Genomic DNA, 23,559 nt, shown 5'->3' with positions numbered 1-23,559 from the left:
AGAAAACACTATTTTTCAAAATAAGTGGGCCTTGTTGGTCAAACCCTGAGTCAGATTAAAACAAGGAAACCATTAAATGACTATCGCAACAATATGGTCATGAAGTAAAGACTTGAACTTGGGCAAAAGGAATTAAATTGGAGGGAGGAAAAAAAAACATTAAAGAAGAAACAATAGGATCTTTAATTGCCTCTGTTATATAAAGGCATGAGAGAGCAGGAAGAGTCAGAGATGACTCTCGGTTCTACTCAAGATTGATTTTGGGATATTTAGATTGAGCCATATGAATGGCTATGTAGATTGAAAATGATCAAATATTGGTAGTTTCGTGTGGTTTAATATGGTTTGAACTAACAGAAATTATACAAGGCTAAGTATTCTTACATAGAAAGTATTCTTACATAGAAAGCAGCAAACTTACCTTTGGCACATCACCAAAAACATCTGAAATTTAAAAAAAAAGGATCAAATAAAACAATGCAGAGTGGAAATGTGAAAAACTTATTAGCCCATTAAGTAATCTCATATAAATTAATAACCATGGAAAGCCACAGAAAAAATAATTGTCTTTTTTACACAAGTTAACCTGGACATGTCTGATTCCCAAAATTGTTGCCCTCCTCTCTTCATGCCTGGGATCCTTAATGCCCTATCTGGGAACGTAAGACTTGTCCTATTTCTAGGTTTAATGCTGACCTTAGGAAGGAGGGCCTTAACTCAAACTTCATCCTCTGGGTCTCAGCAGTACCATCCATTGCTGGGTTGCCCAAGCATTATGCAGGTATCTACTTTGGAGAAAGGTCTCATTCTTAATACTCCTCTTGGCTACCAGCTGATAGAAATCTTTGATGCCTGCTTTCATATCTGATTGTTGCCTATCTTCAATATATCTTTCCCTAAACTCTACCTGTGCATAGGGAAGCCTCTTCTTTTGTCTGGAACCTCTGTGTCAGCATCTGCTATTAGTACTTTCTTTCACCTTCATATTTGATGTTCTACGTGACATCTTTGACTTCTTTCAGTCACTACAGCAGAGCCTTTTCTCACCTCTCCCTTCACCTGCACCATCCAGTTGGCAGATTCAGTTTGACATGGGCTCCTATTTTGGTGTCACTCTGCTGGAGTGAGTTAGAAAGAGCTGAACCTTCTGTTGATATTTGATGACATCTAGTGGTGTTTTGGTAGTAAGCCATGTCAAAAACTGACACGGCTTTGCATAGAATGTATTTGTGTGAATATACACAAACACACACAGTGCAAGTTAGAGGGAAGGAACTAGGAAGAAGAGGGAGGAGAGTCAAAATTGATTATCAACACAGAAGTCCACATGATTTGTTAGGTATTGATGGCAACCATCATACATCATCTCTTAAAATATCTCATCTGAAATTGCCTGTGTGAGAGTTCTTAAAATATTAAAAAAGGGAGTTGACCATTGATGTCCACTCAAGTTGAGACAGTGAGTTGTTCATCTCTGAGAAGTAATTCAGTGTCTAAAAGATGCCTCCACTTAAATAACAATTATTATTCAACTGTTCATTCCTTCCCCAAGGCTGACAATCCTTACATGAGAAGTAGCCAGTGGCCAAGATGGCCAGGAAGAACACTTTCATCTTTTCCACAGGAGCAATGTAATTCATCTACTTGAGTTCCCTTTGGTCAGGAGTTTACCGGCAAGTGCTCTTAAGGCTAGGTTCTTCTGATGAACCAAGAGCTATGGCCCCATTATGAGAGCCTCAGACCTCATTATGAAGTCACTTTATAAATGATCTATTGACATGTGACACCAAAGGCAAAGTCACCAAACCATTCAAGGCCAAGAAGACTTGCAGGAGAAAATACTTCATTCTCAACGGGCTGTAGAACCATGGTATGATAGCACAATTTAATGTTTATTATTATTATTATCACTCTGTTCCATAGAAGTACATCTTGCTTTTTAATTATCAGGAGGAAACAAATGTAAAAAAGATTGATGTAGAATGATTAATTTAGGGCACATATTTTAAAATCTCCAAGTTTACTTTCTATCCCTTCTTTCCTCAACATTAAGATTCTGATTTAGTACACCCAGGGTAGAGAAATGATAGAGTAGGGAACCCACAATTTTCTAATTTTCTCAGGACTATATTTCTGGATCCTTTCCTCCCTTATTCTATAAAGGCTGTTGATGTCTTGGTAGAGTCATGTCTTTATCTCTTATCACCATACCCATTCCTAACTCCATAGGTATAGCACTTCATGTCTCATATTTAACATAAAGCATTAAAGAAATAACTGGAAGTAACCATGGAAACTCAAGACAATTATGTGCCATTTCGGTTATAATTCCTAGCTTGCATAACAAACAGGGGCCTATAGATCATATAAAATTGGTGACTTTATTATACTGAAGCCTGCGTGATTCCCAGATGCAGTAAGGCTTTTTTCATATTGTTATCAAAAAAATAAAAAATGAGAAAACCAGTCCCGTAAGGAAATAAGTCTTTAAAGGATAGGGTCTGTTCTCAGATTTCCCAGGAACTTTTAGGCTCAGAATAATAGAAAAAAACTATCTTAAAACAGACAACTATTTCCATAAATCCATGGATTAAAGAAAAGTGAGTCAAGAGGTTTAAGTTCTCATTCTGTGTCTACTAATGCTTAATAGTATAACTAAGTCCTGCCCCATTTCAGGACTTTCATTCACCACCTGTGAAATAAACAGTTTTCCTGGAAGAATGTATAAGTTCTCTCAGATTTCAAGGTATAATGTCCAGACCATTGAGGAAAACACCCTCCATTCAGACAATATTTGGGGTAATGTGTTAAGTTCTGGATGCCACACTCATAATGGAATTCTGCAGGGACACAAAGATGGTGGAAAATCAGGATACTAAGTCTTATAAATGGGTAAAAGAAATGGGATCATTTACTATGTTAAAGGTTTGGGAAGACATGAGTGTATTTGAATTCCTCAGAGTTTTCAGGTAGAATAAGAACCTTATATCTAGCTCCAGAGAGAGGATAGAAAAATAATAACTAACATTTACATTTACATTCTTTTTCATAGCAACTGCTGGTAAGTATTATTGGTATCTCCACTCCAGAGATGAGAAAATGGAAGTAAAAACTGTTAGAAAATTCCCTCAATGCCACAGAGATAATAAGTAGTATCAGCTGAATTCAAACATAGGAAATTTTGCTCCAGAACTTCTTGCCAACTTAACCTTGACATTATTTAGCATTTTGGCTCAACACAAAGAATTCATTGAGGATGAGGACTATCATTGCATCTTGGGTTTTCAACCCAGTGCCTGGCATACTGTGCATCATAGTTGTTAAAAGATTAAGTGAACAAATAATTCATTCACTTAAAATTTGGACACTCAAGATGTTCATTGATAAAAACAGGCTGCATTTTGGAGGTTTGAAGTCATCTCTAGGGCTACAGAGACAGAAGCAAAAGTTGATTATAACCTCTTTGAGAAATGGAGCAAGGTTTCTTGATGAATGGAAAGTAAAAGGAGAAGAACTTGTTTCAAGCCCTGAGATCCTGTGATTCTATGCAAATTCTGTACAAATGCATTTTCAAAATGACTTACTTATGAACAGTATGCTCAGCCATCTGTGTTGTGAGAGTATCTCAGAATCCTTTGGGCAGTCAGGGGCTGCACTGGCCTAGTAAGGACAGGGGTGGAAGGCGGGGGTCTACACTGTAGATAAATGCAAAGGCTAGGACTAACAAACCAGAAGAAAGTGCCATTCTCATAGTGCTAAGGTGATCACAGGCAGTGACTGGAAGCAAGTAAGTTTACTGTAATGGTTTAGTTCTGAGGTATGCCCCCGAAACTCCTGTTAATTCAGGAATATTCAGAAGCAAAGCAATTAGGTTATGATAGCTATAATCTGATCAGTCCATCCTAGTCTGAATGAACTGACTTGGTGGTAACTGTAGGCAGGTGGGACTTGATTGTAGGAGGTAGGTCACTGGGGGTGTGCCCTGGAAGGGCTGTTCTTGATGCAGTCCCTTTCTCTCTTTCTCTGCTTCATGACCCTGTCACAGGGTGAGCACCTTTTCACCACTGGGCCCTCTCCCCGTGGTGTGCTGCCTCATTTTGGGACCTGAACAATGGAGTCAGTCATCTTTGGACTAAGACCTCTGAAACCATGAGTCCCAGATAAACTTTTCCTCCTCTAAGTTCTTCTAAATAGGGTATTTTGGTCACAGTGACAGAAAAGCTGACTTAAAATTCTACCCAGTATTGTCAACCAGGCCCCTGTACTTGCATAACATTCAAAGGAGAGATTCCATCTTGATTATTCGATTTCCTGCCACGCCCAAGCCCAAATGCAAACTCTTATCAGTCAGGAACCGTTTCTCACATATGTTTCAAGTCTCAAAGTGTATCTACTTGAGAAATTCAAGAAGAAAATAACACTTGAAAATGCTGTTTAAACTCAATTATTGATTGGTTATCCAAATGCAAGTCTCTTTACCCTCATCATGCCTACCCAAATACATCCTGTATTTACAACTACAAAGAAAACATAGTAAGAAAAGGGACCGTGCCTATTTTGTTCATTGTTGGCTCAGCAGAACTCATCACTAAACTATGCATCTAGGAATTCAATAACTTTTTTTTTTTTTTTTTTTGGTACCAGGGATTAAACCCAGGGATTGAACCAGAGGCACGTAACTACCAAGCCACAACTTCAGTCCCCTTTTTTAAAAATTTGAGACAGGGTCTTGCTAAGTTGCTTAGGGCCCCACTAAATTGCTAGGGCTGGCTTTGAATCTGTGATCCTCCTGCTTTTTAAACTGCTGTAATTACAGGCATGCACCACTGCAACGGGCCTCAATCACTTTTTACTTAAGGAATGCTATGTGAAATTTTCATGAATGACCCTTTCTCAATGCATTCTGTATGATATCTAAATATCATGTAACCAGATGGCACATAAGACAAATTTCAGACTAGTCATAGGGATCAAATTTTTAAACAGTAATGGAAAGACAGAAAATGATCCATTGTAAGATGTACAGCATTATCTTGCTTTTCTTCCTAGAAACTTCAGAGCAATCATTTGGAAAGATGGAAACAGAGTCCCAATCCAGGACATTTCTCAATTCCATACTTCAGAGATGTCAGTATATCCTGGTAAAAGTACATTTTCTCATTATCAGTAGTCGAGGATGCAATCTTCTTATGTATGAAGGCTTTACCTCTGTTTTCCAGGTTTCTGGAAAGAATCTACATGAACAAAGCAGACCATAGAGTTTATTTCCCTGGGTGAGGTTAGGAGAAAAACATGCCTTTGAGCTGCTGATTCCCACAATTGCCCAAGAGAGAAATTTCTAGCAGAAACTTTATAATGTTTTATTAGCCATTAATTATGATTAAAGTAAGCCTAAAAGATTCAATTTCCATAATAAAATGTTCAGAAAAAAATTCCGTTAAGTCCATTTTGCTTAACAAGCAATGAAATATATAGTGGTACTAAAGAAGGCATTCTTTTCCTGGGAAACAATTGCCTCTTGTGCTTAGATTGCCCTGTAAGCTATTTTACCTTCCCAACCGTAAACATTTAAATTAGCATTTGCTTCACAGAGAGAAAATAAAGTCATGCAACAAATGTAAGCATTTTGTTCACTTCATGCTTGACCACTATGGTTCAGAAAACTCGTCCCCACTTCTTAACAAATTTAAAGAGAAGAACTGCAGCCAAAGAATATCCCAAGAATACCTTCTTGACTGATGTAATGTGCTAAAGAAAAATATCTTTCAAAATTTACCATATTCAATTAATATCACTTCAGTCATAACTGTATTAATTTTTGTGTTCAACATAGTCAAAATAATTTAGAAACTTCCTTTTTTTCTGGATTATAATTCTTTTGGCAGTATGATGCAGCTAGAGGGTGAGGGGACCTGACTAAACTGCCAGATATATTTTATGCATATTTTTCTTCATGAATAATACATATTTGAAATAATTAAAATGATTGATATGCACTTCTGAGGTTTTGATTTTAATTTTGTTGCTTGATATAGTACTAAAGCATATTTTAAGATGATCACTTTAAAACTATTAGATTATTTTAGTTCTCCTCTGAGGCTTAAAAAAGCAAAACTGTCTTAGGTTTAGCAAAACACTTAAACCATTTGTCAATTTTTAATAATACAGAACCAAAAATCCAAGCTTTTTCCAGCTGTTGGGGCTATTCAGGGATGCGTTATGCAAACTGAAAGTTTCCCATTACTAGAGGCTTTCAATATGGCTTGGAGACAACTTGGTGGGCTTCCTGAAGATAAAATTTAAGCAATGGATTTGAAGATGAAACATTTTATGACTCTCTGGCTCATCTTAGCAATGAGCTTATGCTGTGAGAAAAATAACGTAATTCATCTGAAAATCCTATTTAAATACTATTCCTTAGATCAACTGTATGACACATTAACTTACAAAAAACTCCCAAATAATGATTATTTATAAAACATAAATGAGAAAATAAGCAGTTTATATGCTTAACTTTAGAATGAAAAATTAAGTTTTGGAATAAGTTTTACCCATAGGTTCAGACTTTGACATATAACCATTCTTCTCCCTGTGGTAGCTTATTATAAGAAAATATTTTAAAATAAGGGATATGAATTGTTATGAGCTATTATTGATTTCAGGGATTTGGTTTTTCAGTTAACTAGGGCAGACTTTAAATTTAAAAATCTGTCCCTTATCTATCTCCTATGAGATAAATGAATGAGGTAAGGCTATTGAATTACTAAACTCCTTAAAGCTCTTGTTCTTTGTAAAATGTGTTTATACTCACACCTACCTCATGTATTTTTAGTGAGGAATAATAAAAGCAATTAAGCATTTTTTGTACTTAGAATAGTATAGTATAAATACTAAGGGCTAAATGTTAGTTATTATGCTTAGTTTTGGTTTTAATTATACACCAAGATGACTATAAGATATGCATCAATATTGTTTACTATATTGTTCTATTCTGAATTTCTAACTAATTGCTCCATCTCAGTGTTCTGTAGTGCCTTTGTTGTGGCTTGGATCTTTAATGTCCCCTTGAAAAGCTCGTGTGTTAATGAAGGAATGTCGAGAAGGAAAATGATTAGATTATGGTAATCTCATTGGTGGATTAATTCATTTGATGAATTAATAATTTAAATGAACAATTGGGTGGTAGACAGGTGGGCATGGCTAGAGAAATTAGGTCATCAGGAACATGCCAAAAGGAATTATATCTTGTCCCTGACTTCATGTGCGCTTGGCTCTCTCTCTCTCCCTGCTTCCTGGCTACCATGAGTTGAGAAGCTTTCCTACACCTGGCACTTCCACCATGATATTCTGCCTCACCTCAGGCCCAGAGCAATAGAGTCAGCAGACTATGGACTGAGACCTCTGAAACTGTGAGCATAAAATAAACTTTTTCTCCTCTAAGTTGTTCTTGTCATATATTTCCATCACAGTGATGAAAAGCTGACTAACACAACCTTCATCATTTGATTGTCCAAAGTTTAACTCACTTTCTTTCTCTTGATAAGCTTCTTGCACTTATTTCTTCTACCACATGTTGTGTTCCTACTATTTTTCAGGCACTGAGGTAAGTGCTGGAATGATGAGACACAATGCTGGCCAAGGACAGGCATGGACAATAGTAGAGACAAGAAAGAAAACAAATCTCGGAAAATGAAAGGTAACTTTAAGTATTAAGGACAAAGGATTGGAAACATGGAAGCAAACAAATTCTGTGCTTACTTTTATAAAAGACCAACACTGAGATGTAATAATATCACCATGTAATCATTTGTCCAAACCAAATCCTTCCACAGCATCCTAAATCATTGATGTCTTGCTCATCATCCATGTGAGAGAGTTTTCCTATTCTTTTTTTCAGTTCTGTTCCTGAAATTTGTCTCCAGTCATCCATGGCCCACCTTATTTGTGAATCCTCTCCTTTGCTCTCATTTTTATTTCTCAGTATCTGTTCACCTTACAGCTAAGCAAGAGCAGTGTGGTGTTGTGCTTAAAAATAGGGGCTGCTGCTGAACTTTCTGGATTCAAATCTTACCTCTTTGAATTTGGGCAAATTAACCTTGCTGTGGTTTTTTTTTTTCCCCTACCTGTACATCCTACCTTAAATAGTTGTTTTTAACACAAAATTAGTTGATGTGTATAAAGTACAAAGGACAGTAGAAAGAGCTACTTGTATTGGCTATAATTACTTTTACTATTTCTGTCTGGAGGGTGATTTTTCTGAAGCACAGACCTGCTTAGCAACTACCTTCCTAAGATACTGTACCTGTAAGGTGGAACCCGAAGTGTTCAACACTGCAAACGTTGGTTCTCACTACCCCACGCCCCTTCACAGCTCCCACAGCTCTGGGAGAGCCCTCCAGTCCCACCTGCCAACCTGTACTCACCACTCTCAGCTAAAAACAATCTGCTTGAGTTCTAGTCAAATTCTGCTCCAGAATAAATACCATGTATTTCAATGCCTAGGATACAGTGGTTCTTACTGTTTGCTTAGAAAAAAATTCTTACATAGTCCTCAAAACAAGCTCACCTAGTCATCTCGCAAACACTCCTCTGACACCCTTTTCAGAGTCTACGTGATTCTTAAGAAAGCAAACTGGTAATAGCTGACATTTACTCAACCTTGGCTGACTGTCAAGAGCCATCTAAGATCTCTACGTGTGGTTTACCTTTCAACCCTGCAAAACTTTGAAGTAGATATCATAAATTTCTTCTATAGGAAAGGAAATGAAAGCAAAAAAAAGTTGATACTCCATGATTACATAGTTAGTAATTGACAAACCTATTACTTGAACCCAACCCAGTGACTTCGAAGTTCATATTCTTAACATGTATGCTAGTTTATTACTCTCTTACTTATGAAGCACAGTTCAAAGAGAACCAAGGATGTTAGATAGCTTGCCCACTCCTTGAAAGTTATTTATTACCATGTATTAGAATTCTCAAAAATATGTAAGTACTTTTCACAATGGATCAAAATGAAAAGGCTAAATAATGTTTTTCATTCCCTGATGAGTGAATAAAGATTTGTAAGAACATTTTATAAAGATATCAGCTAGCCATTCTACAACTGTTGTGGACTATGCTGAGTTCTTTGCAAGAATTATAGTATTAAACTCCAAGTAATTCAGTGAGGTAAGGATTATAATTATTCTTATTGTATAAGTGTGAATTTTAAGGTGACTTTCCAAGTCATGTAATGACCAAGGTGGGATCCAACAGAATTCCATCTGACTCTAAAGCCATTGGTACTTGGCTACTTGCTCTATTCATTCCAGTTAATAATATTTTGAATCTAAAATTCTTTCAGTAAAACCAGCTTTGATGTTAAGAAGTGTTAATTATTAGCTACAAAGCAAAATTATAATTATTTCTGATGATTGTGGATAAGTGATTCTAAATCATATCTTTTACATATTAAAAGATATAAAAGAGCTTTTGATTTTGAGATAGAAAAAATTCAACTTAACTTTTAGATTACATAAGGTAATTAATTCTATACCACCTTTAAAAATGACTGACTTTTTTTCTGAAGCAAGTGTATTTTGCATATGAAATAAAATCAAAACCATTTATTTTGGGGAATTTTTTTTTCCAGCTCTTACTGTGTACCAGCTTTACGTGGGCTTTTCTTCAAGACCTTGCATCAAAATAATGACCAGGTCCAACTCACTCAGCAAGAATGGGATCATTATGATTGTTCTTCTTTGGAGACTACAGGGGAAAAAAGCCCTTGACTGAAAAGTTGATCATCGCAATGAAGGATCAGTCTAGTAAATAATAGCAGGCTGTGTTCTCAATAAATATTAGCTGGACAAGTTAACAATACATCTTTAAACTTTTAAGTGAGTCATAGATGATAAGTTGAATCAATATTGATTTTTACTCAATAAAGAATGTTCTATGGACATGAACAGTTCAATAATGTCCTGGATTTTTTGACAAGAAAATTTTTGCATCAAAGTAGAGATTAGGTAATGATCACCTTTCAAAAAACTCAGAGGAAGTTTCATTATCTAAAAGGAATTAGAGCAGATAAGTCTTATGGTCAATGCCTAATCATGAGATTATGCGATTCAGTGACTTAACAGAGAGAAAAAAAAATATTGAAACAAAACCAAAGTGGTCTAACTCATCTTTGATATGAAAGGATTCCAGGATTTCCTGGACATAGGTTCTCAGTTAAGGAAGAAAATTAAAGTGATAAGATCAAGAAGGGATTATTGCTTCCATGCTACTGAAAGTGGCTAAAAGCCCTATGGTGAAGACAGGAGAAGTGACCTGCCGTGATCAGCCTCTCCAATTTAAGGCTTGTATTATATCCAGGCCAGTTGTGTCATCTCTATTAAGAAATAGCCATATCTATGAACAGGTACCCTACAACAACTTTTAAAGACTCAATGAGTCATGGGAAAGAATCTCTCATGAAAGATGATTATACAATATGACCCCAATTAATCCCACTTTACATTGAAATTGCACATATATAATTCTTAGTGTGTTCACATATATTATGTCATTTGATTAACATAAACTGGATGTGGATATCACCATCTTCTCCATTTTATAGAGAATGAAACTGGGCCTTAGAGAAATAAAATAACTTGTCTAAGATATCAGAACTAATAAATGACTGAAAAGAGTTTTTAAAATAGATTCTCTGTTGGAAACTGTTCACTCAAGATTCCAGAAGAAAGAGTCCTCGCATCTTCAAGCACTAAGATGAGGATCTATGCAAGTATCTAAGACAGTCAGCAGAAGCTGGGCTGTTCCTGATGCTTTGACTATGATTGCCTTGTCTCCAGGTCAAGAGTATTTTGCTGAATTGAGAACTGGAGATTTCCGTTATATTCAATCTGTAGGGTCAAACATAGCTGTGATCATCAATCGCATTGCCATTGATCAGCATTTGCCCTTTTCACTATGGCAAACATTAAAAAGTAACCTGCTTTGATCCAAGATTTTCTAAATTGACTGTGCAAAATGGCATTTTTAGACCACTAACAGATTCCTCGCTTTTTGGGTTCATGGGACGGAAGGCATTCTTTATCATTGTGATGGACCTAGTGCCCATAAATGAATAAAGACAGTTGGAAATCTGTTTAGATTAGCTGCTATTGGAGTAGAGATTGTGATGCTGCTCAGGGAGCACAATGCAGTATTGTGTAAGAGTTTAAGTCCTGAGGTCAAGTTGTGCTCCTGTTAGTCATAACTCCACCATTTCCTATTAGTGTTGGACAACATCTATCTTCACTAAACCTCATTGGTTTTAAGTTTTAAAAAAAGGATTTATTCATTAACCTGTTAATCTTGATTTTTTGAAGTTTTATCTATTCATATAAAATTAGGTGTTAGGTTTATTATGGTAAATGTATAAACACTATCTTTGGGAGGTTTATAATCTAGATTTACTAAAAAAGTCTGTATTCATAGATCTTTTGTAATTCAGATGATATCACCATGTGAAGCATTTGGTAAAGTATCTGGTGCAAGGTTTACTTTAATGCTAGTAAACTCAGGAAATACACAAAAACTGTCCTAAAACTACCAAGAGAGTTCTCATTTTGAGTTTTTATCTGGGATCTCAAGGCCGTATTTAGGACAAATGAGGGGATAAATAATATGGGGTCAATAACTAGATCGACCTTGATGAAAATAAGAACATTTGATAATAAGAGCTCATGATTCCCTCAGGAAGTGGTGAGGACCTGCTCACTCCAGGGACCTAAGAAGGAACCACAGGAATGTGTTAGCAATTCTATAGAGGCAGTTCCTGCATTATGTGTGAGGGTTAGAGCCATCAGTGTTTTGTATTTTGTATGAGAATAATAATGTTCATTGAGTTATAATGATGTACCAAGAATATTCTAAGCTCTTCTCATTCATGAAGTAATTTAATACGTAGCCAAAATTCTATGGGGTAAATACAAATAGAATGCCAATGTAACTGAGGAGAATGAAGTTGAGCCCAAGTTCAAGAAGGTAGTCAATTGCAAAGCTGGTAATTTTATGTTAAACCAACAAAAAATAAATATTTCAAAGAGAAGCATCTCTGGCTCAAGTGGGAGTGGAGTGAAGTAATGTGCCATGTTTGACTTGCTTTTCTCTGTTGTGCTGCTGTGGCAACGTTAGGGACTCCTGCAGCTCCTTAGGATGCCCTTTGAGGACCATGGTTCTTTGTGTATTCCTAAATGCAATACCTGGTACAGGTGAGACTTTTGGCCATTTTGAGGCAAAATGGGGGGAAATAATTAGTAATAAAAATGTGCAATTAAATTGAATATTCTTTATTTCATATTATGAAATAATTGTGGAAAAGAAATGGTAATTTTATTAGCACCAACAAAATTGACAACTCTATATTAATTTTCAGACAATGACTTTTTTTTAAACCCACCATTTAATGCCAGTTTTTTTTAGGAGGTCATTGGGGAGGAAAGATAAAAAGTCAAAAGAAAAAAGTATCCTTAAGGGTTTAACAAACAAAATGAAATACAAAATGGTATATTTAATACTGACAATATGTGAAACTTAGATCTACATATGGGTAAGGACTAATATGACAAGAAGTTTTCCCAAAGATTGTGAGTGATTTTTTGTTTGGAATTTCTATTGTGATTTTCCCTTTATTTTGTAATAAATAATTATAAAAATGAAACCTAAGTGGTCTGTGATATCCAGATATCTTTGTATTTCTGAATCACTGGTTCAATACTTAAAAATTTCTTCTTTGACAAAATGCTTTTGCTTGAAGAGGCCCTTTGTAACATTATTTAAAATTTTTGCAGTACAGAGAATTGAACAGGGGGGGCCTTAAGTGGGCTAGCCAAGCAATCTGTCACTGAGCTATACCCAGTCCTTTTTATTTTGAGACAGGTTCTCACTAAGTTGTTAAGGCTGGCATTGAATTTGCCATCCTCCTGCCTCAGACTCCTGAGTTGCTGGGATTACAGGTGGGAGATGCCCTTAATTCTTTGTTTTGATCCTCATGGAAACTTTCACAGAGAAGGAGGAAATATCAAGCCAACTAAACAACCTAATCCTCATGGCCGTCTGTGCCACTTTCTCCATAAAGCACACATTTTGGGCTAGTTTCCTGGTAAATGTAGGATTATTTTAGGAGAGTTGTGTCCCTTGAGGGAAATATGTCCTTGTGGTCAAAGAGGACTGTAGATACTGGAGAAGGAAGATAACTCCTTAAAGACAAATATATTGAGGCTATGAGTTAATCTCACATCCAGGGCCAATTTATACTCGAGGACACCTTCTTTTCTCCTGGTTCTCCTTTTTATCTTTTCTCTATTTTGCCATAAATGAAAATCTGTAATAAACACATAGCTTAATAATAATGATATGAATGCTCAAATGTCTACCAATCAGTCTAAAATCTAGCATGAGTCATATTTTTGAAATCTTTGATGGACCTTTTCCCTGACCATCAGATTTTGCTGCTACTCAGGCTTCCAGTTCCTGCCAGGGTCAACTTCTGCTTCCTTTCTTCCGCTAAGGACACTCATGAAATCATAGACTCTCAGAACGTTTCCCATCTGTGGAAGTAGTAAGGTGGCTCTCCTGTTCTCTATACTTGACTAAATAATATTTGCCCCCACACTTTTTTTGTACCAGAATTGAACCCAGAGGCTCTTAACCACTGAACCACATGCTTGCCACTCCCCACTTCAAAAATTTTTACATCTTTAAAATTTTGAGATAGTTGCTTAGGGCCTCAGTAAGTTTCTAAGGCTGGCTTTGAACTTGCCATCCTCCTGCCTCAGCCTCCTGAGCCTCTGGGACTACAGGCATGTGCCACCATGCCTGGTTGCCATTTGTTATTTGTAAGCAAGGTAAAATTCAATATGGGGCTCTTTATGACATTAGAATATTTAATACTTGACTTTAAATACATTCAATCTAAAGTTTGTTTTAATGTTATTTTCTCTGATAGTTTAAAAATTACATATGTATGTCAGGCACTGCCTCTTATTAAGTCAAAAGGTTTCAAAACCAAAGGGGTTTTTGCTTATGGGTTGAATTTATGACAACCACAAATTTTTGTTGTCTTTTTTGTTTAAATCTACCATTTGTTAACTACTTGTCAGGCACAACATTTTATATATATGCATATGTATGTATATAAATAAAAACTATACATAATATAATATATAAGTACATATGTACTTTAAAAAATATATATATATAGTCTCTCTATGTATATATAGTCTTTTTAAGTCAATCTTTAGGAAACTAGAGTTATTCTTGTTTTAAGAGTCAGGAACTGAAACTCATAGGTTAAGCCACTAACCCAAGGTTACTCAGAAGGGGTGATTCTTGATGTGACCCCAGGGCTCTCTACTTTCCAAGACTCTTCAATCTTAACCATTACAGTGGGAAGGCTTTACAAATAATTTCATTCTGACAGGGAGGACGAATTACTATCAAATGGGTGTGACAGAAAACCGATAGTAGTTTCAACAATTTTGGGGTTTTCAAAGACAGGAAAGAACTGGAGCCCTCAAACCCAGAACAGAGGTAGAGCAACCATGGAGCACAGTGGAAGTGTCACCTGTGGCTTGGAGTGTCTGCCACTGGCCTCTGCTTTCCCAAGTGGTAAAGAGGAGAAGGGAAAGAGCACATGCCAGAGGGGTGGGGCTACCTGGACAGGGGCTGGTAGGCTGGGGATGTGACACTGGTCAGACGGGAAATTCACAAGCAAAGGAGATTCAGAATAAGAGGCAGAATGGGTGCAAGGAGAGAATAAAGCCCCAAATCCAGGCTTGTTCTTCTATGAGTCACAGGGCTTGGCTGGGCCCAGGCCAACTGTTTATACTGAGCCTATTTGTGAGCACTAAATTCCTCATGTTCCAGGAAGAAGCACCTCAGAGTCTGGCAATTAGGAGTGATTCGATGGTTTCCAGAAGCAGTTTTCTGAACTCTGGTAGTCCTTTTCCTATGCTTAAGCAAGAGCTCTTAAAAAGCATCATTCTGACTGTTGACTTTATACTGACGAGTTTTCAGGACCTATCTGTGTGCATGTGTTTTGTAAAAGAATGTGTTTGTAACCCTGGCATCCATTTCCTTGATCTGAACCTCATTGTTAATAAACATTTCAGAGTTAATACTTCAGCTTAATGTTCTGTGACAGAGAAAGGAGTTACCTGTTCCAGAAAGACTGGTTGAATGGGTACAGTAATGCTTGCTTTGCTTAAATAGAAGGAGGAGTTAATTGGAAATGAAACAGATTTCATAGAGTTTGAGTAGCTTCAGTACTAGCAACAGGTTTTGGTAATGTATTTGTTTTATGCGATTTTATTTGTGTATCTTTAAAATCTCATGGCAATTTTCCTTTCATGTTATAAATGGGAAGTATTTTACAAGGTGGTATTTCAAAGAGATGACAGGAATGTCATGAGGAGTCTTCAGCTGGAGTGGTTGCAAGGTTACTGCCATTTTGTCACTTCTTTATAATCTTTATGAAAGCATTTCGGGCTCTCTATGACTTTTTGTGAATTATTTCTAGGGAACTTGAAGAAACATTTGGAGTGCAAGTTGGTGCACAACACAAACAGATGTTATGCATTCTCATGTTGGAGCTGGATCAGGAGTTTACACCTTGCTAACCATGGTGTAAGACACCATGGTTTCCTCACTTACTTTTTGATAGACGCCAAATTCAGTTCATGTTAAGTTAGTTAACTTATAAGGCATTAGTTGAAGACATATGGCATGACAGCTGTAAGCTCACAGTATAGCAGAAGAGACAGATGGTTATAGAGCTGATCTGCTATATGATACATGCTAACCTAGGGGGACTGTATATATAGGAGAAGGAGGTGATGTGGAACACAGTGGATGGAAAAGTTGGAAAGAGTATTGTAGGAAAAGGGACAAGCATGTACAAAACTGTAGAGTGCATGGGAGGTTCTGAGAGTGGTGACCAGCCTGGTGTCAAGTGTGGAATGGATGGTGATGGCTTTGGAGACTGAGGGGGCCAGGACAGATGGGGTTGTGGATGGTGAGATGCTAAAGCGTTTTTAGGAAAAGGTAAAGTGGACTGTGGGGAGTGGGTGATAGAGAGGATAGGAAGGAAGAGTGGTTGAAAAACATGAACTGGTCAAGAATTCTCTGTTGGTTTTCTACGATACAGTCTCTCAAGTTGCCTCTGCCCGGAATGATGCTTCTCGTTCCTTGATCGTTTCTCCCGCTCCAACTCAAACCCCACGCATCTATCTTCCTTTGCTAAGTTTTATCCATCAGTCAGATTTTTGGTCACAAGTAACCTCCCAGGATGAAATCCTGATTGCCCAGTCTAAGTCCAATTATACATATATATATGTAATACACACACATATATATTTGATGTATTATTAATAACCATCACTGATGAATGTTATTATGTTTGTTCACTGATGAATTTCTAGCAGCATATTGTAGAGTGGTTATTTCATACATATTTGAAAAGATGAGTGAAGAAACTAATATTTTCATTGTCTCTACAGAGTTCCTTTAAAGAATGTTTTTAAATGTTGTTATGATTTTGCATCATTCAGGAAGCAAAAATATTTTTAAAAAACTAGAAATGAGAGGACAACAACATATTTTATCTGAATTCTTCAGAAATTAATATGGGTCATTGGGATATATAGTCTTGGTCCCTAAATATCTGATGAATTTGTGAGTCAAGAACATCACTCAAAAGAGTTTGACTCTATTTTCTCTTTCCTCCTAACAGGTGATGTGTGGTTACATTTTCATATGTTCAATGCATGTATAATGTAACTGTCATAATCCAATGAAAATTTTGCATAATTTCAACTCATGTTTACTCTATCTATATATAAGTTCTGTGCAAGATGTTGTACTAAGCATAGCAAATTGCTCCACAGAATACAAGTTGTAAGAGAACAAGGCCAAGTCCACTGTACTCACCATTGTATCCTTTTTTTAAAAAAATTTTTTTTAGTTGTCAATGAACCTTTATTTTATTTTTAAGAATAAGAGTTGAACCCAGTGCATCACACATGCTAGGCAAACGCTCAACCACTGAGCTACAACCTCAGCACCACCATTGTATTCTTTAAGGACAACACTAAGATATTTGTTTCTTGAACAGATACACAAATGGATTGTGAAGATTTACACAGAATATTCTCTGTTCTTTAAAGAACTTACGATGTAATAGTGGGATCATGTGTTAGATCTTAGACCTGAGATCAAACCTCAGGGGAAAGAACAGCATTAAAGAAGCTATATAATGCATAGCAACTTGCTCAACTTTACTGGTCTCATTTTGCCTGCCATATTTCAGACATGTCCTATGGTAGAAAGAAATAGAGGACAGTCCCAGTTGAGAGCAGCTCTCAATGTCTGGAACACACTGGGCATCTAGTAAGGCAGTTTTGAATCTTGTGCCTGCATTCTCCTCCTTCATCTGTTCACATTTCTGGAATATGCAACAACTAAGTAGTGCACAGGTTTGTTTGTTTTTTTCTTAGCCTGAGTAAGAAGGATATATTAGTTTTAGTGTTTTTAATTTTTCGGTTCCTATTACTTGTCTTAATGACCCTTGTTTTTCCTTGCAAATGTAGTCCTAAGATGGTCTACTAGATATCTCCTAAAAATTAAAACAAATCTCCACTCCACAGAAGAGTCAGATACACTTTTATTTCACATAGGCCTATTTTATTCTACAAAGAAATCAACATATGGTGATAAGATTAGGCAAGGTGTGATGGATTTTATAGGAAATGAAATGTGTCTCTTAGTAAGTAAATGCATTAAAAGGTATTTTGGAATCAGAAGATAGATTCAACAGTTTCCAAAATGTAGAAATTTAAGATTTTCCTCAGTTTCCCTGTAGAAAGAGAAAAGCAAGAAATAAGAAATACTGAGCTCATTAGCATTTCATTAACATTGAAACTTCACCAATGAAACCCCAAAGTGTAAAAGTCTCCCACATACTGGTGTTTTTAAAAAGAATGACTGTATTTTAGCAGTGTTTTCAAAACTGGTGCTGATTACATAAAGATGATGCTGAAAAGACATTACAATTGGTTTATATCCTTGAAGACATTTTAATGGATTTTTTAATTTAAAGGAAACATTCATTTAGAAGACTTTTTTCATGACAGATTATAACTTTTCATAAAAAAGAACCAGGGCAGTGTGTCATGTATTTTAGATATTTGGCTTCATTTCATATATATATTGAATGTACTTAAAAGAACCAATATTTCACTAGACCTTTTTTTTTTTTTTGGTACTGGGGATTGGACCTAGGGACACTTTACCACTATATCCTCAGACCGTTTTAGTTTTGATTTTGAGACATTCTTTCAAAGTTGCTGAGGTTGGCCTCAAACTTGGATCCTCCTATCTCAGCCTCCTGTGTCTCTGAGATCATAGGTGAACACTATACTGTTTCTAGCTCTATATATTCCTGGATATAATTCAGAATTTCATGTTTCTTGAGCTGATGCTACTCAAAGGTTACTTTTTAACCTTTGAAATGCATTTGGTTATTTCATTTAAAAATATATATTTTCACTATAGCTCAAATATACAATACACTTCATTGAGATACCATACTGTGAAACAGAACAAATCTTAAGGTTTTTCAGATACTGTCCCTTTTTGTGCAACCATTAGGGGACTCTTTGCATTTCCAAACCTAGTTATGGAAGTTGAAAAATTAACATGGCTCATTTTAACAGATGTGAACTGGTATCTGGAGGAGGGAGTGGGCATTCTTTGTTCTCGAAATAAGCATGATTATGAAATTTCTTGGTGACTTCTTTGTGCAGAAAATTTATGTAATAGATTACCGGGTGGAAGCTGAACTAGATGATCTTTTGTTTCCTTCCAATTTGGAGATTCTAGGTTTCTCTGATTCTGAAAACTTTATTCTTACTGTCAAAATATATAAGGACTTCCAAATCCTATGAACTGGAGGGTTCTATTTTCCATAGTCAATATGAGATGATTCATATCGTCATTGTGTCCTAAACCAGTTCTCTAATTGAGGTATTAGCACATAATTTAAAATAAATAAAAAAGAAAACATTTCGATACTCACTTAACTTTAAAACAAAAGATACATTCATTGGAATATGCTTTGCCATCAGATCCACAAATTGGTTCATAGACTAGAGGACAAAATCTTAGTTCTTCTGGTGGTAGGTTTTGATAAGGTTTGCAATTAACCTAAAAAGCAAACATTAAAGACTTCAATTATTTCAATCACTCATTTGTTCCCAAGGATTTAGGATTTGCCAAGCAAGTCCAGAGGGTTTCTAATGCATTTATTAATAAAATTGTTGGTCCTTATTTAATCCACTTTAGATATACCATGTATAAAGATAATTTTATTTTGTATAAAGAGTCATGAGCAGTTGGGCATGGTGGCACACACCTATAATCCCAGCAACTTGGTGGCCTGAGGTAGGAGGATTACAAGTTGGAGGCCAGCCTCAGCAACTTTAGTGAGGCCCCAAGCAACTTACTGAGACTGTGTCTTAAAATAAAAAAATAAAAGGAGATGTGGATGTGACTCAGTGGCTCCTGGGTTCAATCTCTGGTGCCAAAAAAAAAAAAAAAAGAAAGAAAGAAAGAAAAAAGATCATAAAAGATCATGAGCAATAAGCATCTTTGTGGAAGTTGGTTATAAAATCATAATTTATTTCAGAATAGAATTTTCTCAGTACAGTGGTTGCTGCATCCATCCTAACACACACGGCATATCCACAAATGTATCCTTTCTCAAGGGATCACCCAGAAGTGTGATATATTTTCTGTATGAATTGTCCTGCTACTTGTCTTTTCCACTTATAAAGTTCAATATGAATATCTCTGTGAGGAATATTGTAAGAATAATTATTTTACTTTTAAGGATTATTACACCATTGATAACTTTTCTCTTTCATTTTTTTTTTCTTTTTAGTTTTACATAAAAGTAGAATGTATTTTGGCAGAATATACATACATAAAGCATAACTTATTCTATTAGGTTCCTACTTTTGTGGTCGTACATGATGTGGAGTTACCTGGTTGTGTATACAAATACAAGGCTAGGAAAGTTATGACCAATTAATTCTACTGTCTCTTCCATTCCCCTCCCTCCCCCTTCCCTCTGTTATCCTTTGTTTAGTCCAATTTATTTCTATTATTCCCCTCCACAACCTCCCTTGTTGTGGATTAGTATCCACAAATCAGAGAGAATATTTGACCTGTGGATTTTGGGAATTGGCTTATTTCATTTAGCATTTTCTCCAGTTCCATCCATTTACCTGCAAATGCCATAATTTCATTCTTTTTTATGACTGAATAATATTCCATTGTGTACATATACCACAATTTTTTTAATCCATTCATCCACTGAAGGATACCTAGGTTGTTTCCACAGTTTACAAGTGGGGAGAAAGGTACAGTCGTACATTGTTGGTGGGACTGTAAATTGGTGCAACCACTGTGAAAAGCAGTATAGAGATTCCTTAAAAAACTTGGAATGGAATCACCATTTGACCCAGCTATCCTACTCCTCGATCTCTACACAATAAACTTAAAAGCAGCACAGTACAGTGACGAAGTCACATCAATATTTATAGCAGTTCAACTCACAATATCATTGGTAACTTTTACCATTAATTATTGGTTATTTTCTTGTTGTACACTTGCTATGTACTTCACCAGCACATAGACAGACAAATGTATTTACAACTGGAGTTAGGAACAACTGTTCTATACTCTAGGAGCAAAGCCAAGGCAGTAAGCTGCCTGTGGGAGTAGGCAGAAAATTCCTGAGAAAGAATTTTCTGGATTTGTTATCTATGAGCATACTGAGGCATGTGGACAGTACAGTCAAATACTAAATTGAAATCCTAGCTATATGACCCTGGGGCAATTATTTTACCTCTTTAAACCTTAGTTTGTTTCCTTGCAAAATGAAGGTAGTAATAACCGCATTGTGAGGTTAAAGTAAAAAATGAGAAGATGTGTAGACAGTGCTTAGGACTACATGGTGTGGAAAACACTGAGAAAATAATAATAGCTGTCGTTTTTATCCTTTGGCTTCACTTCCAGGCCTACATAAACTCCTGTTCTGTACAAAATACTCTGCATCTTCAGCTCGTTCGGTTCTGGAATTCCAGGTCCACTGTTTTACTAGTTGTTGAATATCTCTGGTGGCATGACCGGAAGTGCTCAAGCTCAAAGTTGAATTCATGAATTTTTTCATTCATCAGATGCTCTCCTTCATGTACCTCCTCCGTGTTAGGGATGAGTTAAGTGCTGCTGATGCAAAGATCAGTAAGCACGACACAAAGGCAGGAAGACCTCAGGGATCAGTGCAGCAGAACAGAAATGGTGGTGAGCCTGGTAAGCCCATGCCCGCGTGCCTTTACTTCTCCTTGATTCCTCTAAGCCCAGAATCAGGGTTTGTGAGATACAATGTAGACAGTGACCACCAAGCTCCTAACCCTTTTCCTTCTCTCACAACTGCTAGATTGTGAAGGATGGCTTGAACTCAGGTCTGTCTGATGAGGCTTATATCTTAACCCTATTATTTTTTAATAGATAAAATAAAAGATTCACAGATATTAAAGAAATTGTCCAGCCCCCAGGGTCATATAGTTAATAATCAGCAGAGTTAAAATGAGTACTAACATGCCTGAGTGCTGGTTTTAAGTTTTTACTACTATACCAGTTTTTCCCTGCAATAATCATTTTCTGAATAAACCACAAAGGACACGTGAATTAACACGCTTTCTTCTCTTACAGAGCAAAAGTGTTTATGACTCATAGTGCTAGGTCATTTTCAAATTCTACAGGTTTAGGTCGTAGAACAATCTCACAGTACCCTTTCCCAGGGCCACATGAAAAAAGAGGTAGAATTCAAACCCAACACTGTTTAATTCTGATACTAATGTCTCATCAATTTGTTCTACCACCTCCATGTGGGGGTGATCTTTCTACAGTGTTAGAAATAAAACCAATTTTGATACTCAAAAATTAATTCTTTAAGCAGAAATATAGTTAATATATAATAGCAAACATTTCCTTACTGATATTGGCCTTTAAAATTTTATAAAATTAGGACTTTTATATCAAGATGGATGAACTGACCTGGTACTCTTCTGTGGCACATACTATCTCTGGAAGAAAAACAAAGATGAGATTAAGTTAAACTCTGGAAGAACCTAATCTTATTAGAGAAATAATATTTGATTTATATCTCAGCTTGATACAACAATGTAAGTCTTTCTTCAGAACTCGATCCATTTACTATCAAAGGTCAAAGCTCCTAACTCAGAGTTCCTCCCTGCTGTTGGAATATGATTGAAATGTTAAAAATAAAAGGATGGAAAACGTGCTATGATCAATTTGTCTCATTCTTTTTCTTTACATAATAAAATCTCAGTAAACACTGAAAAAAAGTTCCTTATGTGAAAGGAACATCTGCTTTTATAGAGTGATCATAGGCAGCAGAAACTAGACTCATGGTTAAAAATTCTAGGGAGACAGTTTTTAACTCAGTAATAAAAGAAGAATGGCCCATGCGGCCAAACAACAGATTATAATGTTCTATGAAAAGACGAGGTCCCCATAAATACTTCTATGAAGCCAAAGCAGAATCTGGATGACTCTGCTTTCTCCTCTTAGAGAGTTTCTCTAAGAAGTTCCATAAAGTGTTGGTATGGGTTAGCCCTTGGTCTTAGCTGACTATTTACATTGTTCAGTCCCTGAGATGATGTGATTTAATGATTCATTGGTAGAGACAAAAAAATACTGGGCTTCAGAAAGTTTCCTGATGACCTGTGATAAGCATATTCTAATATTATGTAGGCAGAGATGAATCAGGAGCTCTTGTTATGAGAGAGATACTCACTGAATATGGTCGCAAGTGTCACAGTCAGGAACAGGATGAAGGATGTTGTTCTCATGGTGCTGAAGTGGCTGAGGGCTGTCGAATACAGGCAAAAGAAGTGACCTTCTGGTATCTCCCAGTCACTTAGATACTTTTATATTGTCAAGAGCTCTTTTCTCAATTGTGAAATAGCTATTTTTAGTGACAGAATCCTGGGGAGATGTCAGAAAGGTATGCGAGGCACGGGAATTCTTTTCTTGTGAAAGGTAACTGCACACACCATTTCATCGTTAATGGGACCTAATAAAACGGGTGCTATTCCTATATATTGCTGCTTTTGAGCCTAAAAGCCTAAAATTTTATGAATACTTTCACTTATATAATTTGATCTTCTTAACAAACTTGATTAGGCTACCTGATAACTTATCAGGTAGCCATTATTGTTACTTGTTTTAGTTTACAGATAGGGAAGTGAAGCCTGAAGGAAGTTCGAAAAGTTCACTGACACCAATACGGATCAAGAATGAGATGGTAACATTGCCCTGAGCCACAGCACATGCATGGTCAGTGGCAATTACTGTTTTATATGGTAAGTTCCAGAAGGCCCAAAATTGCACTTTTCTTAAGCCATGCTGTATTTGAATCTCTTTTTAAATGCTATAAGA

At 36.3% G+C, this 23,559-nt stretch overlaps 1 protein-coding gene across 1 annotated transcript; it reads right to left on the bottom strand.

Moving 5' to 3' along the window:
- Positions 1–17,841: 17,841 nt before the first annotated feature.
- Spink9 (serine peptidase inhibitor Kazal type 9) lies at positions 17,842–22,970 on the bottom strand. The gene is made up of 4 exons (XM_047554766.1): positions 22,916–22,970; positions 22,153–22,181; positions 19,109–19,236; positions 17,842–17,887 (listed from the first exon to the last, which is right to left on the bottom strand). Exons 1-4 carry the CDS (start codon positions 22,968–22,970, stop codon positions 17,842–17,844), a joined length of 258 nt encoding a protein of 85 aa, XP_047410722.1.
- Between the last annotated feature and the right edge of the window lie 589 nt (positions 22,971–23,559).

This window comes from Sciurus carolinensis, chromosome 6 (assembly GCF_902686445.1).
Source record: "Sciurus carolinensis chromosome 6, mSciCar1.2, whole genome shotgun sequence".
NCBI lineage: Eukaryota > Metazoa > Chordata > Mammalia > Rodentia > Sciuridae > Sciurus > Sciurus carolinensis.
This window is presented reverse-complemented; position numbering and strand designations above follow the sequence as displayed.